Source organism: Urocampus carinirostris, chromosome 19 (assembly GCF_059441175.1).
Source record: "Urocampus carinirostris isolate Australia breed hairy pipefish chromosome 19, RoL_Ucar_1.0, whole genome shotgun sequence".
Taxonomy (NCBI): domain Eukaryota; kingdom Metazoa; phylum Chordata; class Actinopteri; order Syngnathiformes; family Syngnathidae; genus Urocampus; species Urocampus carinirostris.
The window spans coordinates 11,878,821-11,900,738 of record NC_142367.1 but is presented as its reverse complement, the minus strand read 5'-3'; the positions used below and the strand labels follow the sequence as shown (position 1 = coordinate 11,900,738).

General features: G+C 37.5%; 2 protein-coding genes and 1 long non-coding RNA gene across 8 annotated transcripts in view; 2 read left to right on the top strand and 1 right to left on the bottom strand.

Annotated features, from left to right (window-relative positions):
* Window positions 1–4,268, top strand: part of ttyh2 (tweety family member 2) — a 46,955-nt gene extending 42,687 nt beyond the window's left edge. For 2 of the 4 annotated variants that reach the window (XM_088323809.1, XM_088323810.1), the window contains exons 14-15: window positions 2,243–2,269; window positions 3,709–4,268. In XM_088323809.1, the coding sequence (XP_088179935.1) occupies window positions 2,243–2,269; window positions 3,709–3,789 (108 nt within the window). In that variant the 3' untranslated portion in view covers window positions 3,790–4,268. The remainder of the gene's footprint in view (window positions 1–2,242; window positions 2,270–3,708) is intronic. The other 2 variants (XM_088323811.1, XM_088323812.1) reach the window with 1 other exon arrangement.
* LOC148347342 (uncharacterized) lies at window positions 1,499–9,822 on the bottom strand. Of its 2 annotated transcripts, XR_015848046.1 has the most exons (3): window positions 9,469–9,822; window positions 6,345–7,431; window positions 1,499–1,578 (listed from the first exon to the last, which is right to left on the bottom strand). It is a non-coding gene; the product is annotated as an uncharacterized LOC148347342 (long non-coding RNA). The 2 variants fall into 2 exon arrangements; XR_015848045.1 differs by lacking the exon at window positions 1,499–1,578 and having other exon boundaries at window positions 5,918–7,431.
* The window catches only part of kif19 (kinesin family member 19), a 35,226-nt gene continuing 22,929 nt past the window's right edge, over window positions 9,622–21,918 (top strand). The window contains exons 1-4 of one of the 2 annotated variants that reach the window (XM_088323807.1): window positions 9,622–9,661; window positions 10,750–10,834; window positions 10,901–11,085; window positions 13,775–13,855. In XM_088323807.1, coding sequence (XP_088179933.1) covers window positions 11,047–11,085; window positions 13,775–13,855 — 120 coding nt within the window. In that variant the 5' untranslated portion in view covers window positions 9,622–9,661; window positions 10,750–10,834; window positions 10,901–11,046. Of the gene's footprint in view, window positions 9,662–10,462; window positions 10,657–10,749; window positions 11,086–13,774; window positions 13,856–21,918 lie in introns of those variants that run through there. The other variant, XM_088323806.1, reaches the window with a different exon arrangement.

Genomic DNA, 21,918 nt, shown 5'->3' with positions numbered 1-21,918 from the left:
TCAAAGATGTTAAAGATGTGTCACGAAAATGCTTTACCTCAGAGAAAATAATAAAACGGCTGTTTATTTATTTTGGGAGTGAATGGAGTTGTGGAAAGCTTGTTTGTTAATAAAGTTTGACCTTTTTGAATGTTTTGTTGACATTCCCTTGAGCGTGGCAACATCTAGAGGTTGCATAAAGTAACTACATTCTCTACTGTAGTCAAGTCGTCACATTTATTTACCGTAAATAGCCCTTAATCCCAAAAATGTCTCGAAGGACTGCACAGGATTACAATTACAAAATTGCACAATTACCTGATCTTAAACCAGCATGCACTTATAGCGCCTTATAATGGGGTGCGTCTTATGTATGGCATAAGTTTTAAAATATATCATTCATTGAAGGTGCGCCTTATAATGGGGTGCGTCTTATGTATGGCATAAGTTTTAAAATATATCATTCATTGAAGGTGCGCCTTATAACATGGTGCGCCATATAGTGCGGAAAATACGGTAGTTATCGACAGAGATAAAAGTTATGATATTTTTTCTTCAGTCACGTTAAAAATAAATTTAACAAGCTGACATTTCATTAATTTTTTAACCAAACTATTACCTGTTGCTAGGTAGAATAATTAATGTAATTCTGGAATTGAATGTCCCGAGTCCCTTTTCTTGCTAGGGGGCAACTAACAAGATTACAATTTCATGGTGGCGTGAACATCGTTGAGCCTCAAGTCCCACAGGACTAGTTAGGAGCCTGACAGAAATGTATAAAATGTATATTTTTCTTCTTGGATCATGAAAAAAATCATTAAGTTCCATTCTCCCAATTACTTATCCATGCAAAGAGGAAGGGGAAGTAATGAGATTGATGTTTTGAGGTGACGTGATCATTGTTTAGTAGGAAATTTTCCCAGTATTACAGATGGAAATTATCTTACCGTTTTTTTCTTCGATCTCGTTTAAAAAAGAAATGAAGAAGCTGACATTTCATTGATTTTTTTTTTATAAGGCAAATTGTTACCTGTTGCTCGGTAGAATTACAGACGCTTACCTACTTACGAACAAGATAGGTTCCGTCCGATCGTTCGTAAGTTGAATTTGTTCATAAGTTGCTTCAGTGCTATATTTTGTACGGAATATATGTTTATGGTTTATATAATGTGATAAAGGCTTGTATACGTAACCTGTTTTGTACCCAAAAAAAAATAAACATTTCATAAAATAATATGATCTATTAAGAAGTTAAGTTTAACTTACTTTTGGAAGATGGGCTTTAAGAATTAGGCGACTTCCTCCTCTGTAGTAGAAGGTGGCCAGAAAAAAGCTATCCAAACATTTTCTCAACCGCATCAATCTTTCTTATTCCACTTCAATTTCAAAAGAAACTGCTTGGCTCTTCTTTACACTTTACACTAACCATATTACCACATTTAAACAGTGAAAATGTGAACGTTTTTAGCACGCCGGAGATACAGAATAGTATGTTTACACACGAACTGGGAAGAGGTACCTGGATTTCTTCTTCGGGGTGAATGCTGGGTAACCTCTCACAGACCCACACGCGGCGGAAAGAAGCTCTACAGTAATGTCCTGTACTCGGAAAAAGGCACACACAATACAAAATCTAATATTTTTCGACAACCATAGAAAAATGATCGTATCTACCGTTTTTCGGAAGTCGAATGGTTGTAAGTAGGGGAGCATCTGTATTCATGTCTTAAATTGACCGCAATGATTCCCTTTTTCGTTCTAGGTAAAAGGGGAAGGGAAAGTATTGAGATTAAAATTTTAGGGGGCTTGAATATATTAAGCACCAAAGTCCGCACGACTGTTTTTTTTTTTGTGGTATTAATTCTATGTTGTGGTTTTGTCTTTGCTGACGTTTACGAAAATCTTTCAAAAAGGTGAAATTTTGTGGCTTTTTAAAGCAAATTGTCAGCTTGTTGCTAGGTAGAATCCCTGATGTAATTTCTTAAAGCGACTGTCCCAAGGAGGGAAAGAGAAAGTTACCAAATTTTAACCGCTTGGCGATGTGGATATAGTTTAGCATCAAAGTCTCCCGAGCCTATTTTTTTTTCTGGGGCTTGCCGATAGAAATAGAAATGATCACAGTTGAAATTTTTTTAAAAAGTGTTTCTCGTGACTGCTGCCATTATGCTTTGCTTATTTGTGCTCTTTGCTAACATCTATTTTTGTGTGGCTTGTTTGTGCGTCATTTCTCTTTTTTTCTTTCATTTCCAAACAACTTTTGAAGATTTACTCTCAACCATATAGAAGCAGAGTAAGTCTTTTTTTTCCCTTCCATCCCTGACTTTTCCTTACCCTTACATGGCCACTAAGGGCGCTGCAGTTTGCATGACTGTCACGCTATTGCTTTTTTTTTTTTTTTTTTTTCACTATTTTGCAATAATTTTATTTGTATTGTGATAATAGCGATACACACGGCAATAATAGTTTGAATCTGGCATCCATCGGTGGACAATTGTATGACATGTTTTTATCAAAATTTTAAGGTATTAGCTTCTGTAGGAATAAATCAAAGGTTAATGTTAATCTTGCTTCTGTAGTTTCATAAAACTATCGTAATTTATGTATTTTCTAATTAAATTTAACCCTCTCAAATATCGGTTATTTTTTTTAGCCATATAGGACTGTGTTTAATAAAAATGTGGACTATGTTTTACATTTTTTTTTCTTGTTAAATGATGAAAAGTAGGATTACTGACTTATTTAAAACTTGTTTTTTATTAAGAAAATAAATATATCTTAATATGGTCGAAATGATTTGGATGTTTCATTTTCTAATTTCAAGATAAATGTTGTTATATTTTGTATTGTTTTATGATAAGTATGATTATGAAAATAGTGCATATTTTTAACGTGTTATTTTGTAGTTAAAATAAGAAAAAAATTCAATAAAATGGTCAAAATTATTTGATTTTGCAGTTATTTTTGTCTAGTAGAGTGTATATAATATAGAAATATAAACACGTTTTTTTCCACACAAAAATTAAGGGCAAAAAGGCAAAAGAGAGAAGATGGGAGAAAATTAAAATGAAAAAAGAAACTGTTACTATATTTTATATTCTTGTTTTATGATGAGTATGATTATGGAAATAGTGCATATTTTTAACTTGTTATTTCGTAGTTAAAATAAGAAAAAAAATCAATAAAATGGTCAAAATTATTTGATTTGGCAGTTATTTTTGTCTGGTGAGTGTATATGATATAGAAATATAAACACGTTTTCCCTTTTCCAGGAAAAAAAAGAAGGCAAAACATGATAGAAAAGGATACAAAAGAGAAAGAGAAGGGAAAAAAAACTGGCAAAATTTTTAAAAAGTGGAAAAGAAAAATAGTGGAAACAAAAGAAAACGGGGGATGGAAAAATTAAAAAAAGAATACAAAATGGGAACATAGAAAGAGGCGAAAATGAAATATAACAGAAGAGGAAGGAAAGTAGAGAAAGTACAAAACAAAGGAGCAAAGAGAAACAAAGAATAATTTTTTTTAAAGAAAACCATAGAAAATGAAAAGGGAGGAATAAAAAATAAAACAAGAAGAAAAATAAAATTATTTTTCAAATAGGTCTCGAAACCAGATTCCTGATTAACTAACATGCCTCCCCCCTGTGTTTATGGGACCTATCACATGTTATTTCAAAATAAATGTACTAATTTCACCCTTATTGTCCTAAATATTCATTTTATGTCTTTTCAGTATTCCCCCAGCATGAGGACCACGTACTTGTCCATGACTGAGGAGCAACGGCGACATTTCGGCAACGATTTCCAAGTCTGAATAAACCAACCCTGGATTTTCATCGATAGATTTTTTTTTTTTTTCTTCAGGGAGGCGTCACCCGACTCAACGCCAGAAAAGACTTCATGGAAGGTTTGAAAGACACAAACGTGCACTTCTTTTGTGCACTTATTTTCCCCCTCAGCTGTTCTTCTGGAGTCCAAAACACTGTGGTTATTCATTTTTTTGCACATTTTTTTCTGTGTGCAAATCTCTCGAGACTTATTGTCTTCTGTGCCATTTTTTGAATCTATTTCTTTATTTTTCTACTCACTGCAGAGCCATTAATTTGTAAAACTGTTTTTTTTTTTTATTTCAACTAATATTACAACCCCTGGTGTGCTAATTATGATTAATCATATTAATAACTTGTACAGTATTTTTTCAGCATGTCATAAATGTACAAGCACTGAGAGTGATGCCAAAATCTGTTTAAAAAATATTTTGAGTCTGTGTGTTGAATAAATGTTTTTAGTATGTGTGTGTGTGTTTTGTGTGTGACCATCATTTAAAGGGGCGGTGTGTTTGTTTTTTGACACCTTTATGTCAATGTTTTGTCATGTGACCAAAAACAAGTGCTAAAAAGCTCAAGGAAGAATTAAACTACGGAGGCTCAAAGTGGCCAGAACAGATAGTTTTACTTCTGATTTTTGTGCACAGGTTTCTGGGTACCCGTAGAAACAAGATGTCAGACAATGACATCACCTCCCAAGTGAGGATCTTCTGTAAAATAAATGCAAATATATCCACCCACGAGTTCTTACAAAGTATTTATTTTTATGATTGTTCTTGTGTTTTTGCTTAGTATACGAATCCAATCTTTACCACGGGGTGCTAAATATGACACATTGTCCCTTTAATAACACCTTTTTAAACCCAACCTCTGGTTTTCGACTAGAAAAATAAAAATCTATTAAAATTTCATTGCCAGACTAGAAATATCACCTGTATTTATTTTTTTACTCCAGCAGGTATTGAGAGTTTTGCACTGTCTACCTCGGGTTACAATGGTACCTTACAGCAGTGTTTTTCAACCCTTTTTGAACCAAGGTACACTTTTATTTATAAAAAACTTCCGATGCACATCGTCCGTAGAGAATGTTTGAAAATAAAGTTATGTCAAATATTTCACTGTACTACCTCATGAGTAGGTAATTAGTATATAAAAAGAAGAAATTAATACTTAAAAAGAATGATGTGCTGTATGTTTTTTACAGTGCAATCTTAAACCGCTTTGTTAAACAAATTGAGTTATTAAATGTACTGTGCTATTTCATGAGCAGATAATTAGTATATAAAAATCTACTGATATGGATGACTATTACAGTTCCTCGGCTGAAGATAGCGAAAATATTGAACAATGGCCTGATTTTTTAGAAAGATAAAATTGGGTAAATTCCAGCGGCACACTCGTGTGCCCTGGCACACTGGTTGAAAAACACTGCCTTTTAGTACTTTTTGGATTTGTGTACTTTGTAGTATCGTATAGTACTTGTCGCTTCTTTTTAATGATAACTTTTGTGCTTTTCAGTGCTTTTTCTAGTTATTTGTCATTTCTAGTGCTGTATAGTACTATTCTGTACTTTAAATGCGTTTAATGCTTACCTTTGAAAACTTTTGTAATTTTCATTTGTCTTTTGTATATTTTAGTACTTTTATTACTCTTTAGGGATTTTAAGTACTGTTGAACTATTTTCAACACCTTTTGTGCGTTTTCATGGTATTAGTTGCTTTTTATTAATTTTTTTAATTAAGTGCTTTTTTTTTTTTAAAGCTTTCAAGATTTTTTGACTGAGTTTTACACATTTTTTCCCGTTACTTTTTTCACTCATTGTTATTTTTTGTATTATTTTTTAAACTAGATCCTGCATGCATGTTTATTTAGCCCCGCACCAACACATCTGAAAAATATTTGCATTTGCTTTGAGATTTTTGGGTTACTATTTTTAGCTCCATCTTGTGGTAAAATAACTTTGAACCTTTTTCAATGTATGTGATAAATTGATTGTTTCTGCCAATGCAGTGGCTGTTTTAGGCACGGGCGAGGCGGGCAGCTGCCCGCGGGTCGCATTTTTCCTATGACGCGCGGAGGGCGACACAAGAACACAACAAATCTTCTGGAGACAGATCACATTCAACTGTTTGCATTTAGAAATTCGTGTCTCTTGACAGTATTGGATTGAGTGAAGCTTTTCTGGCAAACACGGCTGGAAAACTCACTCCACTGTGGGTTCTGTTGTGCGATATTAAAATTGCTATGCTGGAGAATTTTCTGAAACAGAGCAGGAAAAAGGTTTCTCCTCAGTGTGGGTTCGCATGTTCCGTTTTAAGCTTTTATTCTTGCAGAACACTTTGCAAAGACTCGAGCAGGAAAATGGTCTCCCTCCCTGTGTGGCTTCTCATGTGCGTTTGTAATCTTCCCTTCTCAGAAAGTGTTTTGCCATAAACTGATCAGGGAAAATTTTCTCTAGGCAGTGTGCACCTTAAGTGCTTGTTTGACTGTCTCTTGGAAGATAACTTATGGCCACAAATTAAACAGGAAAATGGTTTCTTACCATTGTAGATTATTATGTCTTGTCTACTCTCCCCTCGTAAAGAATCTTTTGCTGCAAAATGAGCACGAAAAGAGTCTCATGAGGGCGGGTCCTTGTGTTTTTGGTCAAGTCACTCTTCCAATGGAATGCCTGACCTCTAACTGAGCAGGAAAAACTGTTTCCCACCTGTGTGGATTCTTGTGAGGGCTTGTGAACTTCTCTTACTTGTCAACGTTTTCCAACAATGAGAACATTCCCAGCGTTTCATTCCAATGTGCCAACTTGTCTTTTTGAGACGTGCATGGGGACACGCTGTTCTGATTTGATAGTGCAGCCAAGAGACGTCCTCTTGTGATTCTCTGCAATGGTCTCTGTCACTTTCTGTTATGCCTTGAAAATTATAGTTGCTTCACAGTGAATGTTTTGCAACACATTGAGCAGGAAAAGGGTTTCTCCCCAGTGTGTATTTTTATATGTCTTATTACGCATCTCTTGTGTGTGAATCTTTTGCCACAAATTGAGCAGCAAAAAAGTTTCTCGTCGGTATGTATCTCCATGTGTTCCTTCAAATTCCCTTTACTGGAAAACGTATTCCTGCATTGAGAACATCTCCAGCGTTTGTTGTCAATGTGAAATGTCCCAGCACTTATAGACTCATCACGATTGCCATCAATTTGAGACGTGCATGGTGACATGTCATCATAATTGGATAGTGGAGCGATGAGACCACCTGCTTGTGATTCTTTGTAGCAATGCTCTTCTCTCTTCTCTTTCATGCAAACATATTCAGGATCCTCCTCCTTTTTAATGTGAAGAAACTGCTGCTCCACTTTTTCCTTATAATGAGGAATCTCTTTATCTTCCTCTCCCCTTTCATTGTGATCTTTATCCGCCAAAAGAACAACAGTGAACGGCAACTTGAAGATATCCTCCTCTTCGATGAAGGGAGGCTCTTCTCTCTCCTCCATCGTGCAAGGATGCTCTGGCTTCTCCTCTTTTGTCATTTGGGAAGACGGTTGCGCCACTTCTTTAAGTTGGAAAATCTCTTCTTTTTCTTCTTCCTCTTTAATATGAAAGTTCTCTGGTATCTTTTCCTCAGGAGGAAAATCTTTGGAAGAGGAACACAGATATGCTAATGGTTATTGATGACAATAACTACTATTACATTAAGGAATTTGCACGGATGTGATCACGTTTCTCAAAGAATCCTATTTAAATAGTGTTGATGAATGAACTAACAACAAGCCCCGGTTTCAGCCCATCTTCCTGGCTTTCCATTGCCCTACTTTTCATTTTTATACCGTTTTCTTTTTAAATTGGTGAGTTCATTTGATTAACGGTAGCTAGGAAGTAGGTTTTCAAAAGCTGAGAAATAGGCAGTTTATTCCAAGGTTTTATTATGGAATATTCCGGGCATATATCAGTTAAAGGCAAAGACTATGATATTCATAAGTGCAAAGACGGAGATTGTTTATCATAATTCTTATATAAAAAAGTGCAACCCACAGGTTTATTGTAAGCCTATTACAAATGTAAATATGAAAGGGTTCCCAGAGATAAATTGAGCACTGTTCTACTGATGTAAGCATAGTCATCCTTGGGGACACTTGCTCAAGTTGCTTAACAGTTGCCCAAGGATATCAATGGTATTTTGTTAATAAGGACCAGAGTTGGTTTTTACTAAGATACATTCTTGCGCACTGGCATTCTTGAGATGATCCCTTCATGAGCTGAAATTGATGTATTCTGTCTCTCGTGTACTCCAGTCGTAGAAGTAAGGTAGACAGACATAAAAACATACCTGTCAACCTGTACGTTTTTGCTGTACAAAGTACGTTTATTTTGCATTTTAAGACGTGTAGGACGTACAAGAAAATCTGTACGGATAAACGCAAATTTGTAAATGATGGGTATCATCCGGTATACACCGACTATCACGAAACGGCAAATCAATCAAGTCAGTTCGCCGCAGTAGCCTCTACCCTCGGTATCGTTTTTTTTCGTTGCAAACGAAGCGAGCGGCTTGATGCTACTGTGCGCATGCGTCTGCCGCCTGGGGATTTCCCATCATGCATCATTCCGTGGTAGTTGTGTTGTGAAAGGAAGTCCATCTCTTTTCAGAGAACCGGCTTTTTCGGCTCAACTCATTAAAGAGAGCTGGCTCTCAAACGGCTCACTTGCTTTGATGCATTATATTACGAATTATGTTGGAAAAAGAAGTATAAAAGGAGAAAAAGAAAAAAAGAGAGGTTTGTGGTTATCCCTTTAATCAGTATATTACCAACAATAATTTAAAGCAGAAAATCAATTCATAATTTGAATAAGAACTACTTAATTATATTTGCATGTATTTGTTCCTTCTACAGTGAACGTCCAAGCTACTTAATTTTTGAACTTTTTTATAATAAACCTCATTCATGTCGAGCAACTCAGGATCTCACAACAAAATGTTTATTAACAATATATATGATACAACAAAACACATGTACAATATAACATGTTAGACTACATAAATAAACACGTTTGAAAAAGAAATATGGTGCAAGATTATTTTGTATTTTGCAAGGTAAAATACGACTGTAAGGGCATGGAGCCGTGGAGGTTGACAGGTATGGAAGATCAGGGTTAGGTAGGGTTAATTTAACTGGATTACTTTCAATTACTTTTGGATTACTCCTATACCAAATATGCTAATAAAAGACAAAATAAACTAAATATGGATAAAATTATTAAATTTGGTGCAGGCTTGGGGAGTAACAGAACACATGGAACGGCAAAAATGATGTTGGCAAGCTGTTTGGATTTATTTTCATTTTGTTTCTGTCGCATTTTATGTTAGTTTTGCCGGAGATCAAAGCCAGGAAGGAAAGCTTACCACGTGTTGAGAGTCATAATTTTATTCATATTTAGTTTCTTTTGACTTTCATTAGCATATTTGATATTGGAGTAATCCAAAATTAGTCAAGTTAAAGTAACCCTACCCAACCCTGTGGAAGATACACAATTACTAGTAAATAAACTAATATTACAACAACACTTAAACGGAAAGTTGCGATTTGTTTATAGACTAAAAAAAGAAATAGAACGAACTTGAGCCATCAATTATTTCCGCGTGTATGTAAACGAACCCAATAAGTAAGCCAACCTTCTCCGCGAAGAAAAAGACTTGTCTCGATGTCTTTTTTCGTTCCACAAAGCTCGTCCTCTTTACTGATTCTTAAAGACATTTTCCCACGTCACTCGACTGTTGGAGGAACGTGTCGATTTGTGTCACATTGTTTTTAGCGGCTGGAAAGCTAAGCTAGGCTTAGCTCAACTAGGCAGAGAAGCTTCGACGTGTGCGTAGATGACCCAAACCAAAAAAATAACCGAGTTCTATTTTAGTCACTTGAAATGTGGATATTTGACGTCTCGCGTTGAGGTTTGATCACAACGGTGACAGATTATAAACATTTTGAGAATCAAGTCCGTACACTGCATTTCTGCTACGCCACCGTGTGTGCGCATGCGCGTTTTCGATCAGTTCAACGCGGCATTAGTTCTACAGTATTTGGATATTTCGGACATATGTCAACGAATTAAATTAATTCAAAATTGATGCGGACTTGCTACGGGGAAGAAGTGTTGAAAAAAATAACCCTTTTTATTTACTTTTTATTTTTTAAAACAAACGCCTTTCCCCTTGCCGCTTTTGTAACAACCATAGAAATGTTCTTGGTATAGCCCAATTTTCTCATTGATTTTATTTGAATTAGCCCTGTATGGATGGTAATCAAATTGACAGTTATTTTCTTTGAGCCCCTCCCCCAAAGTATCTAAAAATACTTTTGCTTTGTGATGTGTATTTGGGGGTAGGTGTCAAAAACATCCATCATAAAATACGAACTTTGATATTAGTTTTTAGTTTTTACACACAAAAATAAAGTACAATGTACATATTGTTTAAAATAATCCAATGCTGATTTTCTAATACATGATATCAATTTTTGCATTTTTTATCCCGTATTTCAAGATTATGTTGTCTTAATGAACGTTAAAATAAAGTTTAGGTTATGCAAACGTTTTTAACTGCTATCAATGTGTAAAAGGTTTTGTTTATCGACAAATATACGATACATATTTTAGTATTGAAGTATATTTACACGTCAGTTTTCTATTTTTCCAAGAGGTGGCGACAAAGTAATGTAGTATCTGAAAAAATTATACAGTACTGTATTTACTTGTACTGAACAGTATTCGGAAACAAAAACTTTAATGACAATTCATACCGTCACATTACTATCGAAAATACCCGTAAAATTCATCTGTGACTGATTTAATCAAAATATTAAGGGTTTGTTCATCTCTAATACATAAATATTTCTCCAATATTTTGCTCGTGCACGTCACGTGATTCGCCACTGTCGCTGTTGTTTACCGCGTTCAGGTCTCCAGGGGCGACGTGCGCGTGCACGGGAGCATCGCGAACGCGCACGCTCAGTCACTCAATCAGTCAGGCTAGCAGGAGTAAGGTAAGAAGTAAGGTGAGTTCGGCACCTTGAACTGGGTCTAACTTAACCCACCGGACCGCCGCGAAGGAAGAAAGTTAAGAGAAAAGGAGGAGTTTTGTTTGGTAAAGGCGCCGACTGGAGGCCGAGGAGGAAGGGGCATGGCGGGCGGACGCTCCGAACCTGTCCGCTGTGAATGTGATGGACTCGGAACTTGGCTGTGAACCAAAGTTAGCATGAAGGACACTGGAGAGTCCAAAGAGCAACAGCTCACTGTGAGTTATTAACTTAAAAATCATTTTCTCTTCAAATTTTGACTATTTGACGTAGCCTAATATTTTCTGTGATCCTTCTTGGTGGTTGCTTTTTATTTAGGCACAGCCCATTTAAAAAACACATCAGTCATTGTTTAACAAAAGGAAACAATAACACAATAAAATTATTCGATGGATAACATGTGCCCAAAAGTAGTAAGTAGGCTGATGCCGAAGATTTTAAGTGCCTACCCCTATTTCATGTTTTTCATTGCAGGGGAGACATATTCAAAATCAAAACAACAAAACTGCATCAAACCCCACAAATGAAAAAGAAATAACAAGTCAAACTTATGATAGAATCACTATTGACCCACTGTACATATAATAACCAGGGAAACTTGATCTATTAATCTTGTTTAGTTTTTATCTAAAATGCGTATATTTATACATCCATCCATCCATTATCTGCACCGCTTATCCTCAGTAAGGTCGCAGGGGTGCTGGAGCCCATCTCAGCTGTGGGCAGGGGACACCCTGAACTGGTTGCCAGCCAGTCCCCTACGTATATTAATAGCTAATTTAAATCGTTCCATAAAAAAATAACCCGTTGGACCGTGGATTTATGGATTGCTATGAGGTAACGAGTGTCAGCTCTGAGGAGGATCAACTGTTGAATATTTGTTAAAAGTCAGTGCTTAATTGCTTTGTATAATAACTAAAGGGATTTAGGTTTCACTATATCTTCCAATTTTAACATGTTTGGATTTTAAAAACTGTATGTTTTTATATCCAGTGTTATGCACAATTTCAATAGCTTTCTTCTGTAATCAAATAGGTGATTCTATATTTCTTTTATCTGTATTCCCCCCAAAATCTCTATTCAATATATTTCATTAGGAGCACTCCAGGGCAGCACAGCAGCGCAGTGGTTAGCGCTTGTGCGGCACAGTTCATGTCATGAGAACCTGTCGTGGGTTCAAATCCAGCTCCAGACTTCCTGTGCGGAGTTTGTATGTTCTCCCCGTGCTTGCGTGGGTTTCCTCCGGGCACTCCAGTTTCCTCCCACATTCCAAAAACATGCATTTCAGGTGAATTGGCCGGTCAAAAATTGTCCCTAGGTGTGACTGAGTGAGTGAATAGTCTGTTCCTGTGTGCCCTGCGATTGGCTGGCAACCAGTTCAGGGTGTCCCCTGCCCACTGCCCGGACAAACCGTGCAAAAGTAGGACAAAAGAAAAAAACTTTCTAAAACAAAACTCAATGTAGTCACTAAAGTTCAGTACAATCACAACATTCTCACAATTTCATTTATGTGTGTCGATCTCTCTGGTGCCTCGTGTACTTTATGAAGATGTGAAGTAGACACGACCAACGTGTGCTCCTACTTCTGTAGGAATAAAAAAATCGCCACTGCTTTTACACATACTGACCCTTAAGACTGGCTGAGCTTTACGGCGCCTTGCACAGATAATAAAGAGGTAGAGAGGAGACACAACCAATTTTTTCTCCTACTTTTGTAGGAAGTCAAAGTGTATTTTAATGAGGAACTTAAGTGTTAATAATCTTTGTAACATGTTCTATCCACTGAGTGAATATTGAAGTGTGGCTTCAGGTGAATACTTTTTTTTCTATCGGGTCGATAACTGTAATGTCATTGGCTGTTATCGGCTCGATAATGGCCGTGCAATTCTACACATTTAACGCTTGTGCATCCCCGCAAAAAAGAGTAAAAATAAAGTGAAGCATGATTAACGACTTGTGCAGCGGTCCATGGCACCACGGTGAATTATTGAAGACCTCGTGTTTGTCGTAACCGAGCCGCTGTTATCCCTAAGCCACTTTCTACTGACCGCAAGTCCAATTAATAAATAAATACCTTTCGAATTTAAACGTAAGCTCAACGTTGAAGCATGAAAGGAATAATCCTAAGGCTGGGGTCAGAAATGTTTGGCTCAAGAGCCAGAAATAGCTCTTTTCATGAGTACATCTTACTCTGAGATAAATCAAGGGCCATTGTAATCTATTGAGTGACTACCTAATTTTTATGTGTGCAAAGCCGAAGCAACACAACACATTTTTGTTTGGCCTGATTATAAAGAGTTAGTTTACACTCATGGTGTTGCTCTAGAAGATCCTGTTTTGTCTGTAAACCTCTAAGAAATTCTATATACGGTAGGTCATTAAACAATATATGTTCAGTGTTGAGACACATTATGACGAAAACCCACGGATTAAACTATAAACACCTGAAAACGGCAGCCAACCACCTACAGCAATTTGATTAGGTGAGTATGTGTATTGACATATTTGTGACATTTTTACAAAATAAATCTGCTCGCACCTTGTTTAAAAAACGGAACTTACGACAAAAAAGAGGGTCAAAATGAGCCGCAACGATATTAAGTAACTGCGGTACTGAGACACATCTTAAATGGTATATTTGTTGATATGGGACACAGACTCTAGCATTATTTATATTTCATAGATTTTACCAAATCATCAAACGTCACCTGAGAAATCAAATAAACTGAAGAATTAGCTTTTGTGGTTTTGTTGAATTTTGTCTTAAAAATTATGACTTGGCTTTAAAATTATTCTTTTTTTTTTTAAATCAAAAAGGTTCTCGACCCTTTCCTTAGGGGATTAGTCACATTCTGTTTTTTCCCTGCTGTTTATTTTTGTATGCGTTTTTTTTCTTCTTTTCTGTAGGTGGCCTTGAGGATTCGGCCGCTCAGCGATGGCGAGCAGGAGGAGGCGGCGACCATCGTGGCGCATAGGCTGGATGAGCAGGTGAGGGCTGTGCTGTGTGCTGGGGTGTGTTGGGTGGATTGTGTAATATATGATGAGGGAGTCACTGGGGTCACCTTACGTCAGGGCCTGGGGATAAGATGACATCCACGACTTTAGGTGTCACATTTGGTGACGAGTCAAAAATCATGCATTTTTCCGGCTTCTTTGTGTGTTTTTTGACTGGAGGTATTTTTGTTTTGTTGTTTGATGTGTCTGTTCATGATGAAACATTTGAATCTATATTTTCAAAATATTTCTATGACTCCTGAAAATAATCAAAATTACTATGAATAAAATATCTCTTCTGGAAGGGATTCTTAACAATTTTTTTTGTGGGTCAACTCCTAATTTACAAACCAAGTTTTAATAAAGTAAAGTAGATCCCTGGGATAAAACATGAATCCATTCTAAGGTGGGGACCATAGGGTGAAATGGTCGTACGGGATAGAAACCCATGTTAATTAGCTAATGCATTCTGAAGCCACAGTACCCCAGATGAAAGTATTAGAATAACAATATACAGTAAGTACTACTAAGTGTAATACATACGCCTAAAAAACATTCTAGATAAATATAAATGTAAAGGAAAATGACATGAACTATTAAGTGGAGTAGCGGGTGGATGCAGGGGGAGATGACGAGGTTGAATTACAAATCATATCAATTTTAAAACTTCTTTTTTCAAGCAATGTCATGCCCTTAGAAGACTTTATTCCTTCAATGGCCTCCTTTTTCTTAATAATTGTCCCAATCGTCAATTGATAATGGCCACATTCCACAGTGATGGTAAAGATGTGTGTGCCTTTTCATTTTCCTTAATAATCACTAGCTATTTTTTATTGGTATTGTGTTTTTGCTTCTCCGTTTGGTGCCACTGGAAGTCTTGGGATCCATTGAAAATAAATACTGTACAAAAATAAAAAAATGTATTAAAAGAGATTCTGATTTGAATGAATAAAGAGAAAAGCATTGTGAGGCAGTTCAACCAATAGCGTATTGGCATTTTCATGATGCCGTAACGCAAACCAATTGCATACCAGCATTTTTATAGTTGACCAATAGCAGACACACATGTTAGATACATAACTTTTGAGTCTTTTGTGTATCAAAAACAATAACAAATAAAAAATTGAAACTGGCTTAGAAAGTTTAATATCCCAATCTTTTAAAATGAACCCTTACTGGACTGTCTCAGAAAATTAGAATATTGTGATAAAGTTCTTTATTTTCTGTAATGCAATTAAAAAAACAAAAATGTCATACATTCTGGATTCATTACACATCAACTGAACTATTTCAAGCCTTTTATTATTTGAATATTGCTGAATTTGGCTTACAGCTTAAGAAAACTCAAAAATCCTATCTCAAAATATTAGAATATCATGAAAAAGTATACAAGTAGGCTATTCAACTAATCACCTGAATCATCTAATTAACTCGAAACACCTTGCGAGGGTTTCCTGAGCCTTAAAAACACTCAGCTTGGTTCAGTAAACTAAATCACTGCTGATCTGACTGCTGTCCAGAGGACCATCATTGATACCATCCATCAGGAGGGTAAGACACAAAAAGAAATTTCTCAAAGAGCAGGCTGTTCACAGAGTGCAGTTTCAAAGCATATCCACAAAAAGTCTGTTGGAAGGGAAAAATGTGGCCAGAAACGCTGCACAACCAAGAGAGATGACCGCAGCCTTAACAAAATTGTGAAGAAGAGCCGCTTCCAGAATTTGAGGGAGCTTCAAAGACAGTGGGCTGAAGCTGGAGTCCAGGTATCAAAAGCCACAGTTCACAGACGTGTCTGGGAAATGGGCTACAATAGCCGTATTCCCATGGTCAAGCCACTTCTGAACTCAAGACAACGGAAGAAGCGTCTGACTTGGGCTATGGAGAAGAAGCACTGGACAGTTGCAGAGTGGTCCAAAGTCCTCTTTTCAGACGAAAGCAAGTTTTGCATTTCATTTGGAAGTCAAGGCGCCAGAGTCTGGAGAAAGGCTGGAGAAGAGCAAAATCCAAGTTGCTTGAAATCCAGTGTGAAGTTCCCACAGTCAGCAATGGTTTGGGGAGCCATGTCAGCTGCTGGTGTTGGTCCACTGTGTTTCATCAAGTCCAGAGTAAATGCAACTGTGTACCAAGAGATTTTAGAGCACTACATGCTTCCATCTGCTGAAAAGCTCTATGGAGATGAGTATTTCATTTTCCAGCATGATCTGGCACCTGCCCACAGTGCCAAAACCACCAGTAACTGGTGCACTGACCATGGCATCACTGTCCTTGATTGGCCTGCTAATTCCCCTGACCTGAACCCCATCGAGAATTTGTGGGCTATAGTTAAGAAGAAGATGAAAGACACCAGACCTACAAATGCAAATGAGCTGAAGGCCGCTATCGAAGCATCCTGGGCATCAATAACACCTCAGCAATGCCACAGGCTGATTGCCTCCATGCCACGCCGGATTGATGCTATAATCCGTGCAAAAGGATTCCCAACCAAGTACTGAGTGCATCAATGGACATTTTCAAATGTTTGATTTAGTTTTGCTGTTATAAAATTATTTTTTTTACTTGGTCTGAGGAAGTATTCTAATATTTTGAGATAGGATTTTTGAGTTTTTTTCAGCTGTAAGCCAAAATCAGCAATATTCAAATAATAAAAGGCTTGAAATAGTTCAGTTGATGTGTAATGAATCCAGAATGTATGACATTTTTGTTTTTTTAATTGCATTACAGAAAATAAAGAACTTTATCACAATATTCTAATTTTCTGAGACAGTCCAGTATGTATTGCAACAATGATTTTTGTTGCCCCAGTTCTCGCTTCTTCCGGAAGCAGCTATAGATGTGAGCGACTGTGCCTGAACCAATCATCATCACTTTATTGTCTTTCTCATTGACTTGAAAAGCGCTATATAAATGCAGACAACTTACCATTATACAAAAGTATAACAAAATTGTTTTAGACACATTGACGTGTGCGCCCACCCTGCTGTTTGACTAATGCAATCACCAGGCTATCACAGCCACCCAACTCACAAAGCCATCCCTAACCTGCCTCTGCACAGCATTTTCTGTGTGCCGTCATCCGAACACTATGCACGATTCGTTGATGTCAATGACAATACAGACAATTCAATTCAAAATCCGCTAATCAGTGAACCAGCGATAACAGAAGCGCGAAGTAGCGAGGGGTCTCTGTACTTAGAATTCACAGAGTGCTGGATTAATTCATCTGGCCCACGTGCCGTATGTTTGACATGTCAGGCGTAGCAGTATGAGCGGCAAAGTGGTGGCGACAGCCACAATGAGCGATGTGAGCGGTGCCAGTCGAGTATTGGCCTCCCGTCCCTGCAAAGTATCCACATCGATCGAACTAGAAAACGGACACTAAAAATTATAGACTATCCCAATCACCCTGCTTGCAGGTACTTTGATTACCTGCCGTCCGGTCGCCGTCTTCGCTCCATTGTCAGCAAGACTTCACGTCTTAAAGAGAGTTTTTACCCTTCCGCTATCCGTATGTTCAACGGGAATTGATTTAGGTTATTATGTCTAGTATTATTATGCCAACGGCATAACGGCGTTCCTCCGACCTATACTACTCTAGTCTTGTTATTTACATATTCTTTATTTTTAAACTATTCTATATAGATACCTTGTATTATACACTACGATATCTTTTTTACTCTATTCTTTTTATTTTTTTTAATCTATTATTTTACCATTATTGAGTGTTCGCGTTTAAAATGATTTCTTGAATATATCATGTTTATGGTTTATACTGACTGAATAAATGAATACAATACAATACAAAAATAATGGTGTCGGGCGTGTCCACGGTTGACACCGACGACATCATTGAGAAAGGCGTGTCCAAACAACCTGGAGGCCATGAGAGCTCTTCCCGAAAGAGATAATCCTGCCTCTTCCAAGGATCAGACACATTTACTCGTCCCATAATTCAATTAGAGCGACACCCTCAGCCAACCTAAGCAAGGTGACATCATCTCCGTCATCGTCAACAAAAACAACCATCGGGAGATATGGGGGATGAAAAGCCCCTGTTGGTGCTGACGCAGCTCCCATGTGCACGCCCGCCTTCGCCCTCATTAAAATGGCAATGTTTGCTTTCTTGCAAGCTCACAACGTGTTCTCGCCACTTAGGCTAGTTAGCGCTGCTGCGGGGGGCAGGGATTATGAGGATCTGTCTTGAGAAGGGTTTATGCCGGCAGGCTCGGGATGAATGGATAGGATCCAGGGGAGGTCACTACAACAATAACATTACAGAACTCATGTGAGATTACGATGCCTGTTATAAAATTGTCAACGTGATCAGATTATGTTGCAGAAACCCCCCAGAAAATAACTGTTTATTGGATTATGTTGCGGGAAAAAAACAAAAAATAACACACAATTTTCTTCTGCCTAAATAAAAAGTAATAGTTCGGGTGCGCGTTTTTTATAGGCGGTGAAACTGATTGATCAGTTGAAAAATATCGCTGACCTAAATTGCAGAGTATTGGACCCAACAGGAATCAAACCTAGGTCGCAATGGTGAGAGCACCGAAACCTTACCACTGGACCACTAGTGATATTTTTCTATATTTACAGTAGATTTGGAAGTCTTTTGATGTGTGTGTGTGTGGAGGGGGGTGGATTTTAATCCATAGAAAGTAGTAATGGTACTTAAGAATGGTGTTTATTTTTAAGTCAATTTCTTGTATTTGTATTGATGCTCAGTATCAATATCATTTAATTTCATAGTCGAGTTCTTGTGTCAATATCGATCTAAAAAAAGTGGTATCATAAAAAGTCTTTGTGAAAATAATTAAGAATGATGATCAATTTTAAGGAAATATGCTGTATTTGTATATTTGCTTAGTATTGGTATCAGTTGAGTTCTTGTATTAATAATGCTCTGAAAAAATGGTATTAGAAAGGTTTTGGTGTAAATCAGGAGTCTCCAACGTGTTGCCCGTGAGCACTAGGTAGATCCTTAAGAACACCTGAGTAGCCCGTGAACAGGTTCTGAAAATAACTCACTTGCGATAGGTCATTGTGATTTTCCAGGAATTATTTTTCTAATTTGAATAATATTTTAGGTGTTGACTGAGCCTATTTTAACTCAACTTCTATTAATTACAACCTGGTAATAACATGTCAAGTCATCATTTTAGAAATACATATAAAACTGGTAGCCTTTGTGCCAATCAGCAACAAAAAGTTGCTCTCAGTTTCATAAACATTGGCTACCCTAACAGTGTTCATTTACCTCTGAAAAGTGATGGGTCCCGGGGACTCGCATGCTCAAAAATCTACGGGTCCCAACAGAGATCTATGGGTCCCCAAAATGTAGTGTTATCGAGGTTGAAATTGTAAATCGGCAACAAATATATAATATAAATCTATATATTCATTCAGTTTTAATCATCACAGTTTATTAGTAATACAAATTAGTTATCACTTCAAGATTTTTCAGTTCACAACAATGTTGTACATTATACAAAATAATATTGCTGAAATAATTATTTTTATCTATATTTTCATTCAGTTTTAATCATCACAGTTAATTGGTAATACAAAACAGTTATCACTTCAGATTTTTCAGTTCATATATTCTTAGTGGTTTGCTGTCCCGCCACAGTTGTAATGCCTTCTCTTCCAATTGTTTGGTAAGATGCACCTTCACAAGAAATTACCAATTTTGTGTTGATTTTCACCTAATACTAACTGTTTTTTCGGAGGCATACTTAACCTTCACCTTCACTCGACGACAACCACCACAACAATGACGTAATCTCAAACCGCGAGACCAAAACAACACTGGCGGATCTGCCTGACGAAAAGTTTGGAGTGCGGTAAATCTTTGTTAAAAGGTAATAATGACAATTTTGTGTCAAAAGAAGTTGCGTCCCGGGGACGCACGTTGATTTGACACTATGCGTCCCCAGCAAAAATGATGCGTCTAGGACGCAGGGACGCGGGCAAATGAGAATACTGCCTACCTAATAAAAAATGATGATCCAGAAATATTTCTGTATTTGTATTGGCTCTTAGTATTGGTATCAGTTGAGTTCATATTTGAGTTCTTGAATGAATATCACTATCAAAAAAGTGGTATTAAAAAAAACAATGGTAAGATATTAGTTTTCTTGTTTCTCAGATGACATACTGTACTCTAGCGGCCAAAGAGTGCACACTTAAAGGGTTTGAGTTTCCGGTTACACTATCAAACTACGTCACATCGCGCTATTGATTCAATTTCGGTTAATCGTGCAGCCCTACTCCAGAGACACTTATGGTACAGTAATTACTTCATTTTTCAGTAACGGCTCCAACACTGGACATGAACACATTAGATCATTTCGTGAAATCTCACCAATAGAACGTATTTTTATGACCATAAGGCACAAATAAGTCTCAGATTTTGTTCATATCGTGCGGTGTGCCCTATCATGTTTTTGAGTTAAAAACTTGCCCTCATGTAGGTTTTAGATCAGGGGATGGTGTAATAATAGTCTGGAGTTTGGAATAGTCTGGTCTGTGCAGCCCTTGGAAACTCCTTGTGATTAAGGGCTATACAAATAAACATGGCTTGACTTGACTTAAAGGAGCTGCTGCAAAAAAATAGTAATAAAGTTGCTGGGTTGATTGAGGCCAAAATGTTTACAGCATTTTGTGCATATTTATTTTTTGACCTGATGGTTGTTTTTGAAAAAAGTCTCAAAGTCGTCTTTAGACATTGTATATTTTGTCCACACCCGTTTCATAACTTGACACCTCGGGTCTGTTTACCATGTCCATTAAGACTCTTGAAGACCATATGGTGTGCAGGCAGTGCTCAGACAGATTAAGGTGGAGGGGATAGTGGCAAGGGGGGTTGATCAGCACTAGATCTTGCTGTCTTGGCAGAGAGCACAACGAGGAGATGAGCTCATTGGACATCTCGCGGTTTAGGTTGAATAAGCTTCTTTGCCACCTGTAGTAGTAGTGGAAGATTTATCAATGAGGGAATGCAATATTGCATTCATATTTCTATTTGCGAGCCAAAACTTGCTTCACCACATACACTTTTACAGTATTTTTCGAAAGCTTGTTGAACTGGTCCCCAGGCTCTGACGTTGGCACATAAAAGAGAGAGGGGGGGGTTTATGACTTGGGTCTTGTCGCCATGGAGACATTCATACAAGGTTGGGGCCATTGTTTGTATGTTTTTTTTCCTTCATGATGCCCTGTAGTCCAACCTCCTCACGAGCGAGAGAACTATTTATTTGTTAATATATCATTAGGCACCTTGTTTCATGTGTTTCATGTTCATTTTCTTGGTTTACAGAATATGTTCATATTTACAAAGGTATTTCTGTCAAATCATATTTTAAAGACGAATAGATCAACAACAATATTGATGCAGTAGAATAAATAACCGATAGCATAGAAAAGAAGAGATAAGCAGCTTCACTTAAAAAAACATTTGATACCATTAATCTTGATAAACATCTAGCTGCCACGACCAGAACAGCATTAGGACCCAGATGCGTAAGGTTAACCACAAGTTTATTGAAATAAAGAGGAAATGCAGCGCCCGCGGTCCGGTGCTCGCTGGACGCGGGAAGCAAGCCGCTCACAGAATCGGAACGTGTTCCGAATGCGGAAGTGGATCTTCCGGAGCGGGAGATCGTGGTGTCGAAGACGGAAAAAACAGGTGGATAGCTGGGACAGAAGCGCAAAATGTGGTCGGGATCAAAAACGGGTTGTAAGCCGAGACGGGAGAGCAAAAGGTGGTCAGGGTCAAAAACCAGGTCGTAGCCGGAGACAAACGGTGAAATCAGGAACGGACGGGTGGAAAACAGGTGCAAAAAGCGGGACTGACAGGAGTCAGAGTCAAAGTGCTTGCTTTGTAGAAACAGAAGTTCACTGACAGACTGACAACAGGCGAGTGAAAGGACTGAGCTTAAGTAGGACGGGGAACCAATCGGGAAGCCCGCAGCGGCTGGCGCTAAACGAGCGGGCGCAGGTTAAACTAATCAGTCATCATGACACTATCAAAAAGTATGGAATCATCAGTTTTG